The following is a 15,041-nucleotide window of genomic DNA, read 5'->3' on the forward strand; positions in this document are numbered from 1 at the left end:
AAAGAGCAGTGAGTGCCATCGCTGCCCTGCCCTCTTGGGGCTTAGTGTCTATAATAGACAGAACCGAAGCCCATGATTAGTTATGTGACCATAATTGTGATAAGGTGATGAATGAGATGCATAGGAGCCGTGGCTGTATATAATGGGGGAGTGCCCCCATCTGGAGAATTGGAGCTGAGACCTAAAGGATGAGGAGTGTGTGCAGGTATGTGTGTGTGTGTGTGTGTGTGTGCGTGTGTGTGTGTGTGCACACACATGTGCTAAAAATGGAGGCATGGATGAGGGTGGATGGATGGATGCTTGAGTCCTCCAGGCAGTGGGAACAGGCTATGCAAAAGCTCAGAGGCCAGAGGAAGTATGGTGACTCTGTAGCTGACAAAAGACCATTGTGGAAGGCGTTTGGAGCCTGGAAAGGTGAGGAGGCAGGAGCACTGTGTACAGTCCGTGCTGAGCACTGCACTGCTCCGGGGTGCCAGCCTTGTAGACCAGGGTGTGAGAGGTGCCCGCTGGAACGTGCAAGAAGGAGGCTGCAGGCAGGGGAAAACCAATGTGAGGGTTTTCAACTTTGTTCCTGGAGCAATGGGGAGCCGTGGAAGGGCTTTAGCAGTTGGTGATGGGACTCAGGTCCACTTTTAGTGCCCAAAGCAGTATAAACAAACAAGGCCCTTTGTGTCAGGGCCTGGGAGAGTGGGTCTTACCTGGGCCCCGCTGCATACTCCACACCCAGTGTGCGGCGGGACGCTCACTCCTGTCCCCTCTGTTGCAGTGCGCTACTTCCTGAAGAATAAAGTCAGTCCTGATTTGTGCAACGAGGACGGACTCACAGCCCTGCACCAGGTAAGGCCGGAGTCCCCAGCTCCCTGCTTCCCACCTGGACAGGTGCCCCATCTCCCTGTCTTTTTCTGCCCAGAACCCACAGGGAGGAGGGTGGGAAGGGGAGCCACAGCTGCCCCATTTGAAAGGCTTTTGTCTGCTTCAGAGATGTGTGTGTCTGTTGCAGACATGCCCAACAGAGCCCCTGTGCACGCTCACGCATAGCCTCTGAGGACAGGGAGCCTTTGTCCACTGCATCCTCACTTCCCAGCAAAGGGTTTGGCAAAAAAAGCAAATTTGTTTGGAGTGTGACAGTTCACGACGCATGTTTGTTCACACCCACCGTGGCATGCACCATCCTGCTGACAACGGTGACTGGCAGAGGGGTTTTGTGATCTGCGTAAGAGCTCTAGCCGTGAAACATCTTTTCTAGGGAGGCGTGATGGATTCAGTCCCTCTGGCTGGGGAAGGGCTGTCGGTGGTCATCTCTTGCCTGGATGCTGCTTCAGCCTCCTAACTGGTCCCCAGCCTTTAGCTGGCCCTGCCATGATTCGTTTTTTACAGCAGCCACAGGGATGCTGAAGCCAAAAGTGTATTGGTGTTACTCAAAGTGCTCAGGTGACTTCCTGCAAGGACCCGGGAGGCCTGGCCCCTGATGAGCCTTCCAGCCAAATGGCTTTTTGGTTCTTTTGCACACACAGTGCTGATCCCTACCACACTTCCCCCCGTGCACTGGTTATCCCCAGCTGGCACATGACCCTGAGAGCTGTGTTGTTAGACACACATTCTTTTCCCCTGGGCACCCCTTTTATTTATCATTTTAGCCATTTAGTGCAGTGGTTCTCAACCTTCCTAATGCCGCGACCCTTTAATACAGTTCCTCATGTTGTGGTGACCCCCAACCATAAAATTATTTTCGTTGCTACTTCATAACTGTAATTTTGCTACTGTTATGAATCGTAATGTAAATATCTGATATGCAGGATGTATTTTCATTGTTACAAATTGAACATAATTAAAGCATAGGGATTAATCACAAAAACAATATGTAATTATATATGGTTTCCCGCTGGTCTTAGGCAACCCCTGTGAAAGAGTCATTTGACCCCCAAAGGGGTCGTGACCCATAGGTTGAGAACCGCTGCATTAGTGTGGTCTCTTGATATTGGTCCCCCATCCAGGCTCTGAGCCGCACAAGGGCAGAGCCCATGTCACTTGCTCATTGGTGTATCTCAGCATCTTTCCCCATGCTGGCATTCAGAAGGTGCTCAATATGTGCATGCCAACATAGCGAATGAACACACTGATGCCTTCCTGTGCCCTGGCCCATGTTTCTGAGCAGCTGGAAGGCCAGGCTGCTGGAAGCCTGGGTTGGTGAGAGCCTTCCATCTCCCTATGAGGGCAGGAAGAGGTGGACGGACACTGACCACTGCCCTGCCCATCAGCCCCAGGGGCAAGTCTCCACCTTCATCTGTCAGCCCAGTGGCCTCTGTGTGTCCTCTAGGCTTCTCCTCCTGTCCCTTCAGGATGCCTCACTTTCCTCATCTGTAAAAGAGGAATAACAAGTACCCATCTCACTGGGTTGTTGTAAGGATTAAATAAAAACCCTGTGAACATCCCTTGATACTGGATAAATATTAGATATTATTATTATTAGAATCTACCACATGTTCATTTCTCTGTAAGGGCACTTCACTTATGTGACGTGTGGGCTGATTCTCACAACGAACCTCTGAAATATGATCCCCATTTTACCGCTCAGGAAACAGGCTCAGGCACGGCACTGTGTCATAGAATTTCCCATGATGATGGAATGTTCTGCGTATCTGCAGTGTCCCGTGTGGTGGCCAGCAGCAGCAGCGGTTATCGAGTCCTCCAAATGCTGTTCTGAGGAAGCTAGGCAAGGCATGGCCAGGGTTAGCAAAGCGCCTGGCCCTGGTACCTCCTCAAAAACATCAGCTCTTCTTATTGATGACGTGGCCTGTTATTGCTGCTATTGCCAGGCTGTCATTATTGTTGCCGTTGTTATTGTCTCTGTTGCTCCAGTGCAACAAGGAGCACATTAGGAAAAGCTTCCCGTGCCTGCAGAGGAGTACGCATTTGCTTCACTTGGCAACAGGGCGCCTTCACTTGGCAACTGAGAGCAACCTGCCTGGGTTAATGAGGAAACTCTCCCCCGTGGAGGATGTGTGGAAGGGGAGCGGCAGTTAGGCGGGGAGAGGTGGTGAAGCCTCGGCCAGGGCAGTGGGCTGGGGCATCAGTGAGGAGATGGGATCCACACCGTGTGGTAGATTGGGCATGGGCAGTGAGCGGGCGGAGGACCATCCAACTGCCAGGTGCCATTTCCCACCGTGGAGAATGCAGGAGGGAAGGCCTGCAGGCTCTGCCATGCCCCCCTCTCCATGCCCCCCCCCCGCCCACCATTGCATCCCTGTGTCCAGTCCCCAACCCCAACCCCAACCCAGTGCTAGCGCAGACCAGTCTCCCAGGTTCAGGCTGCTCTAGCTCCTGGACTGCAATACTGGGTGTACAATCCTCTCCCCCTTCAACCTGAGGCTCCCTCCCCCCATCCTCATGTTTTCTGCAGCCCCTAAGGGTGGGATCTCTGGCCCTCCTATCCCCTGACCCCAGGGGCTGGGCTGCTCTTGGGGACAGGGCTCCCCTGATACATCTCCCGGTGACAGCCTGGGGCTCCTCGCCTTTCCCCGCCACCTCACTCAGGTGCCTCTGGTGCCCTCTGCCGGCCACACCGCACAACTGCATGCTTCTCCTCACCACTTGAGGATCTCCGGGCCTCACTGGGTTACCTGTGCCCCACTGTTGGGACAGATGCCCCAGACCCAGCCAACCCCACACTGGCTGGCACAAAAGGTGGACCTGGGTCTCTGGCACCATCTGTGCAAATGACTGTTCCTTTCCCACATGTTTTGGCGCTGAGCCTGGGCTCCACGAGGTGGGGGTGAGGGCTGTGGTGCTGACCCATCTCCATCCCCTTTCCCGCACCCACCTGGGGCCATGGCTCCCACAAGTGCCCCTCATTCTGCTGGCATCCAGTCACTTCTCTGGGCCAGGCCACCATCACCTTAATTGGGCGATTTCAACCTACCTCCTAACGTCCCTCCTCTTCCCAAAGGAGCTGCACTTGCAATCTGTTCTCCACAGGCAACCAGAGGAGGGATTTAAAAAACCAGTCTGGCTGTGCTTTACCTCCAAGTATACCTCTGCCACAGCTCCCATTGCACTGAAGGCCACGCCCTCACCCGGATGGGCAGTGCTGAGCACAGTCCCCCACAGACTTCTGCAGTCTGTCTTCCTCCTCTATCCTCGCCTCTCCTGCCCATCCCCTGGCTTGAGGCCTCTCTGTCCCCTTGGAATCTTTCACTCCCTGCCTCTGGAGTTAGGGGCTCCAGTGACTGCTGGACCCCTGAGTATGCGAGGGCTGCAGGCTCCTGACCTTCCCTCTCTCTGTTGCTGACCCACGTGTGAGCAGGCAGGAGCACAAACATGGCTGTCTCCTTGCAAGGACTATCTCAGGACCTCCCCCACCCTCCAGTCTTTAAGCTGAGCTGGGTTCTTTCGGGGGGGAGTGTTGGATACTTGGGGTTTCCCCATGAATTGAGCTCCTGAGTCAAAAATTCCTAAGTCAGAGGTTTCAAACTCTGATGGATCTAGGGCCACTCCTTAGAGGCCACTGCTGAGAAGGGGAACCCCCAAACTATTGGTTATCTAAGTAGTCTCCATACAATTTCGTTGAAAGAAAGGCTTCTGGAATTAGAAGAAAAGTTGTTTTTTAAAAAAATATACTTTTATTGATTTCAGAGAGGAAGGGAGAGGGAGAGAGAGAAACATCAATGATGATAGAGAATCATTGATTGGCTGCCTCCTGCATGCACCCTACTAAGGATGGAGCCTGCAACCTGGGCATGTGCCCTTGACCAGAATCGAACCTGGGACCCTTCAGTCTGCAAGCTGATGCTCTAACTGAGCCAAACCAGCTAGGGCTAAAAAGAAAAGCTTTTAAAGCCTCATTCAAAGCCCTAGCCGGCTTGGCTCGGTGGATAGAGCAAAAATGTGTCTCATTCCACCAACACTTTCAAAGCTTTTTATAGTTGACTTTATAAAAAATATTATCTTTATATTCTATATATTATTACCTTACAAAGAAGCAGGCTCAGAAAGGTTAATTGGCTTGCCCAAGAGCACACAGCATGTAATACTGGAGCTGGATTCAATCTCAGGCAGTTTGACTCCGCTGTCCTTCTCGTGGCCTCTTGAGGGGAACTGGGGGTGTCCCCACCGGGGCTTGGGGCCTTGCCGCGAGCTGACCCTGCCTGTGTCCCCTTCACAGTGCTGCATCGACAACTTCGAGGAAATTGTCAAGCTGCTCCTTTCCCACGGTGCGAACGTGAACGCCAAGGACAATGAGCTGTGGACGCCCCTGCATGCCGCGGCCACATGCGGCCACATCAACCTGGTGAAGATCCTCGTTCAGTAGTACGTGCCCCTCGCTTCCCCGAGAACAGCCTCCCCTCTGCCTTTGGTTTTCTCCAAGTTCATTTTACCCCCATCTCTTTCCTTCTCCCTCTTTTTCTCTCTCTCTCTGCCTCTTCCTCCGTCTCTCAGTGCCTGCCACTTCCTCTTTCTCCCCGAATCCTGTTTTCATCTCTGTCTCTTCCTCTTTGTTTCGCCCTCTGTCCTCCTCTTCTCCCAATTCCCATTTTCTCTCTCCATCTCTGTGTGCCTTTATTATTTTCCTCTCGATCTCTGTCTCTCCTTCACTCTTGGTCTCACTCTGTCTTTTCCATTCTGTCCCTCTTTGTTATCTCTCTCTCCCTTCATTCTCTCCTCACCCCTAGATTTTATTGCAGTAAAAATACATGTGACATAAAATCTATCATTGTAACTGTTTTTAAGTGTACAGTTTAGTGACATTACGTACATTTACATTCGTGGACAACCATCACCACCATCCATTTTTAGAACTCATCTTCCCAAACTGGATAACTCATCTTCCCATTAACAATAACAGTAACCACCATCCTACTTTCTGTTCCTATTGTTTTGACTACCCTGGGTACCTCATCTAAGTGGAACTATATAGTATTTGTCTGGCTCACCAGAGCCAGAAGCTGGGGGAGGTCTGTTGGGACAACTCTCCCAGGGTTTTAGCCTCTTTACATCTGGGGTTCCCAGGATGCTGAAGTCACTGTCCTTGCTAGGGTACGCTTTGCTGGGGTGGTGGGTGCTGGATGCACAGCGGGGTAGTGGATGTGAGGCCAGAGGGCAGAGGCAGACAGACCAACCCTCACACCCACCTGGCCCTCAGCCTGGCCCTTTCTCTGCAGTGGGGCCGACCTGCTCGCTGTCAACTCCGATGGGAATATGCCGTATGATCTCTGCGAGGATGAGCCCACCCTGGATGTCATCGAGACGTGCATGGCGTACCAGGGTAAGAGTGTGGCACATGCCCTAACCGGTTTGGCTCAGTGGATAGAGCATCGGCCTACAGACTGAAGGGTCCCAGGTTCGATTCCGGTCAAGGGAATGTACCCTAGTTGTGGGCACATCCCCAGTAGGGGGTGTGCAGGAGGCAGCTGATTGATGTTTCTCTCTCATCGATGTTTCTAACTCTCTATCCCTCTCCCTTCTTCTCTGCAAAAAATCAATAAAATATATTTAAAAAATTGTTTAAATAAAGAGTGTGGCCCATGCTGTCAAGTGGGCTCAGGGTAGCGTTGCAGCGAGCATTTCTTAAACCAACGCAGGTGTACACGTTAGCAAGCTGAGTACCTGCCTGCTCATGCTCAGTGCTCAGGAAGTGGGATGGGTCCCCGTTATTAAGATTAATATCTTGTGTGATTAACAAGATGATGACACATGCTGTGCGAAAGGGAGGCATTGTTCTCCTCTGTGTCACCCCCACACGCGGGCGGCCTCAGCTGGCCTCGTCTCCTCTTCGTCAGCTGTGACAATTCAATAAACATTCGCAATAAAGATATATTCCCACTTGGGAAAATAATAAAAAGTCAGGAACATTCGCCAGTGCCTGCCAGGCACCATGCTGGCTGCCAGGGGCCGGGTAAACAAGATGTGGGCTGTTCTCAGCCACAAATGAGCCTCAGAGAGGAAACAAATGTAGCAATCAGAGAGACCTGCCCTTGTCCCCATACAGACTCTGAGCTCCTCCTCAGAAAGGAATCTCAAACCAGACCCTGGACTGCAGCCCCGGGGCCTGTCCAGGCCCTGTCGGGTGTTTCTTCCCCGATCCCAGCCATAACCACTGATTTGCTGTGTCCATTCCCTGGTACCCAGGCTTTAACCATTTATCTTCTGCAGAGGCTCTTAACAGTTTTTGTGCCAATTTTGTGAATCTATGGACCCCTTCTCAGAATGATATCTTTAAATTCAGTTATCACCCTGACCAGTTTGGCTCAGTGGATAGAGCGTTGGCCTGCGAACTGAAGGGTCCTGGGTTCGATTCCGGTCAAGGGCATGTACCTTGGTTGCGGGTACATCCCCGGGGGTGTGTGCAGGAGGCAGCTGATCGATGTTTCTAACTCTCTATCCCTCTCCCTTCCTCTCTGTAAAAAAATCAATAAAATGTATTGAAAAAAAATAAAATAAATTCAGTTATTAGAATCATCTATAATAATAAAAGTGTAATATGCTAATTAGACCAGATGTCCTTCTGTCTTTCCAGATGAAGCTGGGGCTGCAATGGAAGCCCGGCACCTGGGGGAAGGAAGGCCTACCCTTGCACGGATTTTGTGCATCGGGCCTCTAGTAGGATTATAAAGGAAACCAACTATATTAAAATAAAACTACCAACATATTTAAAAATGTGCTATCTACCAATTTTATTGGTTCATGAAACAATCAGATAATATGACACGCAAATACCTACTGTTTCTGTTGGTGAGAACGTCACAGGCACCACTCATTCTACTGTGGGTTTTGCCTATGTTCTAATTGGAAGGAAATGTTCTATTTCACTTAAAGTTTAATAAAAATAATCATGTATATTTTTCTCCTTTCCAGTTTACAGATCTCCCCTGAATCATATCCAAGAATGTTTGATTAATGGACCTTTTTATAGAGCATGTCACTCTCTCACTAAATAACATTCTTAGCTGCCAGTAACTCTTAAACATTTTAGTGAGAGGCTTTAAAATGTCTTTCTGCGTCCCTCTACCTCAATTTATTCAACTCTCCAATTGAAAGTTATACATGGGTGGGCAAAGTAGGTTTACAGTTGTGAGTATGTGAAACACAGAGTTTATTCTTATATTATTTATTATTGTATTACTTTCTTTTAAAAATTTTTTGTATTGATTTCAGAGAGGAAGGGAGAGGGATAGAGAGATAGAAATATCAAGGATGAGAATCATTGATTGGCTGCCTTCTGCACGCCCGCCTACTGGGGATCGAGCCTACAACCTGGATATGTGCCCTTGACCGGAATCGAACCAGGGACCCTTCAGTCCACAGGCCAACACTCTATCCACTGAGCCAAACCGGCTAGGCTTATTGTATTACTTTCCATATGAACAACTGTAAACTTACTTTTGCCCACCCCTGTGTACTCATTAATTGAGTCATTCCCATAACAAAAACTCATTGAGCCTTGTGCCAGGTGCTGCAATCACAACTGCATGAGATGAAACTAAACTAACAAACCCTGGTCAGACAGGGTGGTCAGGGGAGGGTATCTGGGCGGGGGAGTCTGGGCCGGACCTAGAGAGTAAGACGGAGCCAGCCATTTGATCAGTTGGAGGTAGGAATGTGGATGGTAGGAGTTTCCAGGTAGAAGAACAGCATATATAATAGTAACCGATATCATTATAGTACCTACTGGGTGCCAGGCAGGAGCGGCCTTTGTTTTATGGGCCAGCACATGTTTGTGTTCATTGGGCCTGGAACACAATGATCTATGGGCATGTCTGTCTACCTCCTTGACTGGCAGACCCTGGGGCACAGAGACCTTGCCCTCGCTATCTGCCTCTCCTCCCCTTCTCCCCCTGAGGCCTAAGCCTGGGGTGCTGACCAAATCCCCCTCCCCCCGCAGGCATCACTCAAGAGAAAATCAACGAGATGCGGGCGGCTCCCGAGCAGCAGATGATTTCAGACATCCACTGTATGATCGCAGCAGGCCAAGACCTTGACTGGATCGACGCCCATGGTGCCACGCTGGTGAGGACATGGGCCAGAACCAAGACCAGCCAGGGCGGAAGTGGGCCAGCACGTGGTGGAACCCACACCTCTGTGGTTGGGGCCTCTGTTTCCTCCCAGCCAGTCTTCTGCTGGCTTCCTTTCGCCTCTATTGGCTGGGAAGTTGGTTTCTCTCTGCCTCATCTCCTTCTCCCACCTTCATCCATTCCCATGGTGTGCTTTGTGATCACTTAGGGCTCCCTAAGAATGTTAATCACTTCCTGAGTGTTCATCATGTGCTAAGTATTTTATGTGTTTCCTTGGAGATTGAACAAAAGGGGCAACTAAGGTGGCATCCACCATCGGAGGCCTTGAATGGTGTCAGGTAGAAGAACTGGGGCCTTAGTATGAGGCTTTCCTTTATTGGATGTATTGGTTACGATGGCTACCCCAAAATCAGGGGTGAATTAATTAAATGTTGGACCAAATACAGCAGGCTAATTTTTAAGGTGATAGGTTTGTATGGCCCTTGAATGGTAATATAAATATCCAAATGACCCTTGACAGAAAAAAGGTTCCCCACCCCTGCTTTGGGAGATGTGTCCGAGAATTTGTAAACATATTTTAAAACCATTGTATTGGACCCCTGAGACCTCTTCCACAGGGCTCAGCATATAGTAGGGACTCAGTAAACGCTGTTGCCTTCGCCACAGGAGCTCGAAGACCAACCACAGGGGAGAAGAGCTCACCTCTCCGCCTTACCTTCCAGGTCCATATTGCAGATGTAGTCATTCTCTGCGATGTGGCTGGTATTTCTACCTCATTCTGTTCCATTCTACTGGCCCCAAGAATGATCTTAGGACATGGGTTAGGGAGAGGGCTACCCCACCTCCAAATGTGGGACTGCCCCCCTTAGGGAATGCCCTCTTTTCTCTCCTTCAGCTGCACGTAGCTGGGGCCAACGGATACCTGCGAGCAGCTGAGCTCCTCCTGGACCACGGAGTGCGCGTGGATGTGAAGGACTGGGATGGCTGGGAGCCCCTGCACGCGGCTGCCTTCTGGGGACAGGTAGTTTACACCGGAGGGCTGTGAGCAGGCCAGCACAGGATCAGCCTGCTGTCCTTGATCTAGCAGTTGGTTCAAAAGAATACACGACCTGCTTAAGGTGTTGACTACTTATGAAAAGACCTAGGGAGTTTGCAAAAACATTTGACAAGCTGTAGTTTAATGGAATGATGATTAAATTTGCCAAATTAGAAAATCCCAGCCTTTCTGCTTTGAGTGGTTTCTCCATTTGTTCCCCAGATATAAAACCCTGATTGCATTTTTTAATATATTTTATTGATTTTTTTACAAAGAGGAAGGGAAAGGGATAGAGAGTTAGAAACATCGATGAGAGAGAAACATCGACCAGCTGCCTCCTGCACACCTCCCACTGAGGGTATACCCGCAATCAAGGTACATGCCCTTGACCGGAATCGAACCCAGGACCCTTCAGTTCATAGGCCGACGCTCTATCCACTGAGCCAAACCGGTCAGGGCTGATTGCAGTTTTTGCAGTCCCTCCCTAGACACCCGACAACTCTAGAGTTACAGCTGACTCCGTTTTCTTCTGTTCCTTGGTCCAGGCATAGTGGAGGTGGTGTCAGCCCATTGCACGCCAGGATTCCTGGCCCCAGGGTTCAAAGCCTCCCCTGGGAGTCAACTTTTCCCCACCATTCTTTGGGTCACATCCCAAGAGGCCTTGGGGTCTCTTTCCACCTCCTAGGCCTCTTGGGCCCTGGGCCGTGGGAACATGGGCTTCTTCCTGTGTTTCAGATGCAAATGGCAGAGCTATTGGTGTCCCATGGGGCCAGTCTCAGTGCTAGGACATCCATGGATGAAATGCCAATAGGTAAGTCCAGCACAACACCTGGTACACACATAGGCTCGCATCAACTTTTTGATAGGTAAAGGGATAAATGGATGAATATATGGTTGGACAGATGCTGGATTGGTGTCTAGATGGATGAATTAATAAAGTAATGGATGACAGATTAATGGATAAATGGACAGAGAGATGGGTGGATGGATAGATAAATGTATGGCAAAGTGGATGAATGTATGGGTGAAGTAGGAAATATAGATGGATGGATAAGAGGATGGATAGATAGAGGACAAACCTATGGGTAGATGACTGGGACATTGAAGAGGTAAATAGATGAGTGAAAGAATTAGGTGGTGGGATATATGATTTCAGCTTCTTTGCATAACTTCTTGTTTGGGCAACATGGTACCTGCTTGTTTCTATTGATACTTCTTGTGTCAGTGGAGAGCTGATAAACCCTATTGGAAACTATCAAAGGTGTATGACTCCTTCAATCATAACTGGGGACCTCAGGAGTTGTGACTGTGTATGGAACCTGCGTTTTCCTTTCGTAGTCTTCTCTAAGGATTGGGTTGTAGCCCAGGAAATAAGGGTGGCATTGTTTTCTCCCCTCCCTGCATGCCCCAAAGGATGCTGGGAGTTTTCATTCGGTTGGGAGGGCAGCTCCTCTGGTCTGGAGGTCTCCCAGGGGCCACAGCCTGCCTCCCACAACAGACGCCTCTGCTCTTTCAGACCTGTGTGAGGAAGAAGAGTTCAAGGTCCTACTGCTGGAGCTGAAACACAAGCACGATGTGATCATGAAGTCACAGTTGAGGCACAAGTCATCCTTGAGCCGGAGAACATCCAGCACAGGCAGCCGTGGGTGAGTCAGAGGCCAGGCAGCTAGGGGTCCCCATGCCTCTCCTGCCTGTGGTGCCTCGATGCAGCCTCCAGTACCCCCTCTCTCCCTTCAGGAAGGTGGTGCGTCGAGCCAGCCTGTCGGATAGGACGAACCTGTACAGGAAGGAGTATGAGGGCGAGGCCATCCTGTGGCAGCAGCGGAGTGTGGCAGAGGATCAGCGGACCTCAACTTACAATGGGGACATCAGGGAGACCAGGACAGACCAGGAGAATAAGGACCCAGTGAGTGGCCTCATACTCTGCCCCAGTGTCAGCCACTGCCTTGGGAGGAGGACCAGGCCCCTCCCTGGCCTGGCCTCTTCATCTGAGAGCCTTCAGAAGGAGGTTACCTAGGCAGGCCCTTAGACCAGCTAGATCCAGTCTGATGGTGGTGGCTACTGTGGTTAATGAGGCAAGCCTAGGGTGTGTTTGAGTCAGAGCTGGGAGCTTTGGCACCCATTAGGTTCTCATAATCGACAAGGAGTGAGTGACCACCGTGTGCCTGCACGTGCTCCGGCAGATCTAATCTGCACTTCCCAGTAAAGAGATTCGGTAGGGCAGCCACCCTGGGAGCTAAGGACACGGAAACTTCCAGGGTGGAGGGGATATAACAAGAAGTTGAGAACTGTGTTTACCAGAACACATCTGATTGGAAGAAAGTTTTTGAAAAACTGAGTAGGGTACTGGTAGGACCTCTAAGCAGCCAGCCCCAGTGGCACCCAAGGCCCTGGGCTTGAGACGGCTTTCCTAAGAAGATGCTCTATTGGTGTCTAGGACTGCTGTGACAAACTGCTGCAAACCTGGAGCTTAAAACAGCAGACCTTTCTTTTCTCACAGCTCTGGAGGCTAAAAGTCTAAAAAGCAAGGTGCCATCCTCTCCATGTCTCTCCCAGCTTCTGATGGCTCAGGCATTCCTTGGCTTTTGCTAGCATGGCTCCAAACTCTGCCTCGGTCCTCACATGGCCTTCCTCATGTGTGTGTGCCTGTGTCTCTGTTTTCTCTTATTAGAAAGATACTAGTCATTGGATTGGGGCTCACCCTAATCCAGTGGGACCTCATCTTAATCTAACTAATTCCTTCTACCAAGATCCTACTTCCAAATAAAGTCACATTCAGAGATGTGGGATTGGCATGAATTTGGGGGGACATTATTCAACTCAGTATTGATGCACTCAGGTCCATGCCTGGCTGTGTCTGCTGAGTGAGGCCAAGGGTTGGGGCCAGAGCAGAATTGCTGGGGACAGGAAGGGAGAGGTTGGTTCCACGACACATTGAGCAACTGAAAGCATTCCTAGAGAGTATTGCCTTGGAGGGATGCAAGGTCTGCTGATTAATTGCATAGCGTGTACACACTTCTCAACGGGACCCTGCTTCCCCAGTGAATGGGGAGGTCACATGTGGGCTGGTCTCACCAGCAGGAGTGATGGCATCTGTGTAAGGGAATCCCCATCAAGGCGGCGGGCTGGGATGGAGAGAGCAACACGGAGGCTTTGTTCCATCTGGTCCCCAAGCCTGTGGGCTGGGGAGAAAAGAGTTGTAGACAGAAATCAAATCACATTTCAGATGCCTTATTTTTATGTATAATTTCCTGGAGATCCCTGGAATCCTAAGCCAGTGCATGGGGACTGCCTCAGTTCTTAGCTGCAGAATATTCCAGTACTAGGACATGCCATAATTCTCCACCTGCCTAATGATGACTTTCAGGCTTTGTTCTCCTGGGGAGTGTATCTGCAAAACAAAGTCCTGGAAATGGGCTTGCTGCAAAGTATTCATTCTTCTTTAAAAACAAATTTCTTTAGATGATGTGATTGATACTGACTTCCAAAGAGACTGTGGCAGTTTACATGCCTAGTAGCTATTTCCCCACACCCTTGCCAGCACTGAGTAAGAACAAACTTTAAAGGCACTTGTCAATGTGGTTGGTAAAACGTTTGTTGTCTTAATTTTTATGTCATTACTTATTAGTGAGATTGAATATTTTTACTTTTTCCTGTATTTACAGGCTATATTTTGCTGTGAACTGTATATTAGTGTCCCTTGCTGATTTTTGTTCTTTTGTGCAGTAGAACCTTTATAAGTGGACTTTTAAGAGCTCTTTATTTATTTGGGAAATTAGTCCCTTTTTGGTCATATATGTTGCAAATATCATTTCAGTTTTGTCATGCATCTTTTGATTTTTTATGGTGATTGTTATTTTTTTAATATATATTTTATTGATTTATTACAGAGAGGAAGGGAGAGAGATAGAGAGTTAGAAACATCGATGAGAGAGAAACATCGATCAGCTGCCTCCTGCACTCCTCCCACTGTGGATGTGCCCGCAACCGAGGTACATGCCCTTGGCCGGAATCGAACCTGAGACCCTTCAGTCCGAAGGCCGATGCTCTATCCACTGAGCCAAACTGGCTACAACTTTTATGGTGATTTTTAAAAGTTTTGCTTTCTTTTTTAAAATTTTTAAATTGATTTCAGAGAGAGAAAGGGAGAGGGAGAGAGAGATAGACACACCAATGATGAGAGAGAATCATTTTAATTGGCTGCCTTCTGCATACCCACTACCAGGATTACCTGGTTCATGGGTCAACGCTCAACCACTGAGCAACACCAGCTGGGCTGTTTATGGTGATTTTTGCTGGGCTTTACATTTTCATTATTGTCAAATATATCAACCTTTTCATTTATAGCTTCTAGGCAGCTGTAGTTATGCAGGGATTTCTGGCTGTAAAGGACCTCTGGGTAGGAATCTCTGCTGTTTCGAGTGGAGATATGCTGGGAATACAGAGGAAGGATTGCAAGTGACCAAAACCCCAATTGAAGTCAACTCACACGAAAAAGGAATTTACAGGCTCTTGTAACTTGGCCCAGCTGGATCCAGGGGCTCAAAACACATCATCAGGATAAATTCTCTCTCTCTCCTTCAGTCTTCCTTCACATCAGCCCTCTGACATGGTGTCTCCCCAGCCCCCACCATATCATTCTCACCACCCGCAATTGCTATAAAAACAGAACTTCTCTTTCCCAATCATTCTAGCAAAAGTCCCAGGGTTGAGTTTTATTAAATCAGTTTCAGTCAAGAACCCATCCCTGAACCAATCCCTGTGGTGAATGTGTTGACCATCCAGGCCTGGGGTCAAGGATGGAGGTTGGTCAGCTCTCCTAAAACACATTGATTGGTGAGTTCCCCAAAGCAAAAACGACGTCCTATTACCCAGGTGGGGAAAATGGGTGGAGGACAGGTCCAGACAATAATGCCCTCAGCAGAGGTGCAGGTGGGTTGTGGGTTCTGCCAGCTGGTAACATCGTTCTTTCCCCCTCAGAACCCCCGGCTGGAGAG

At 49.5% G+C, this 15,041-nt stretch overlaps 1 protein-coding gene across 1 annotated transcript in view; it reads left to right on the plus strand.

The window, feature by feature from the left end:
* The window catches only part of PPP1R16B (protein phosphatase 1 regulatory subunit 16B), a gene marked incomplete at its 5' end in the record, with an annotated part of 72,547 nt that overhangs the window by 51,624 nt on the left and 5,882 nt on the right, over positions 1-15,041 (plus strand). The window contains 8 exons of the mRNA XM_006755227.1: positions 767-837; positions 5,162-5,307; positions 6,159-6,262; positions 8,879-9,003; positions 9,904-10,029; positions 10,780-10,855; positions 11,561-11,690; positions 11,782-11,950. Of these exons, the coding sequence (XP_006755290.1) occupies positions 767-837; positions 5,162-5,307; positions 6,159-6,262; positions 8,879-9,003; positions 9,904-10,029; positions 10,780-10,855; positions 11,561-11,690; positions 11,782-11,950 (947 nt within the window). The remainder of the gene's footprint in view (positions 1-766; positions 838-5,161; positions 5,308-6,158; positions 6,263-8,878; positions 9,004-9,903; positions 10,030-10,779; positions 10,856-11,560; positions 11,691-11,781; positions 11,951-15,041) is intronic.

This window comes from Myotis davidii, unplaced genomic scaffold, assembly GCF_000327345.1.
Source record: "Myotis davidii unplaced genomic scaffold, ASM32734v1 scaffold1113, whole genome shotgun sequence".
NCBI classification, from domain to species: domain Eukaryota; kingdom Metazoa; phylum Chordata; class Mammalia; order Chiroptera; family Vespertilionidae; genus Myotis; species Myotis davidii.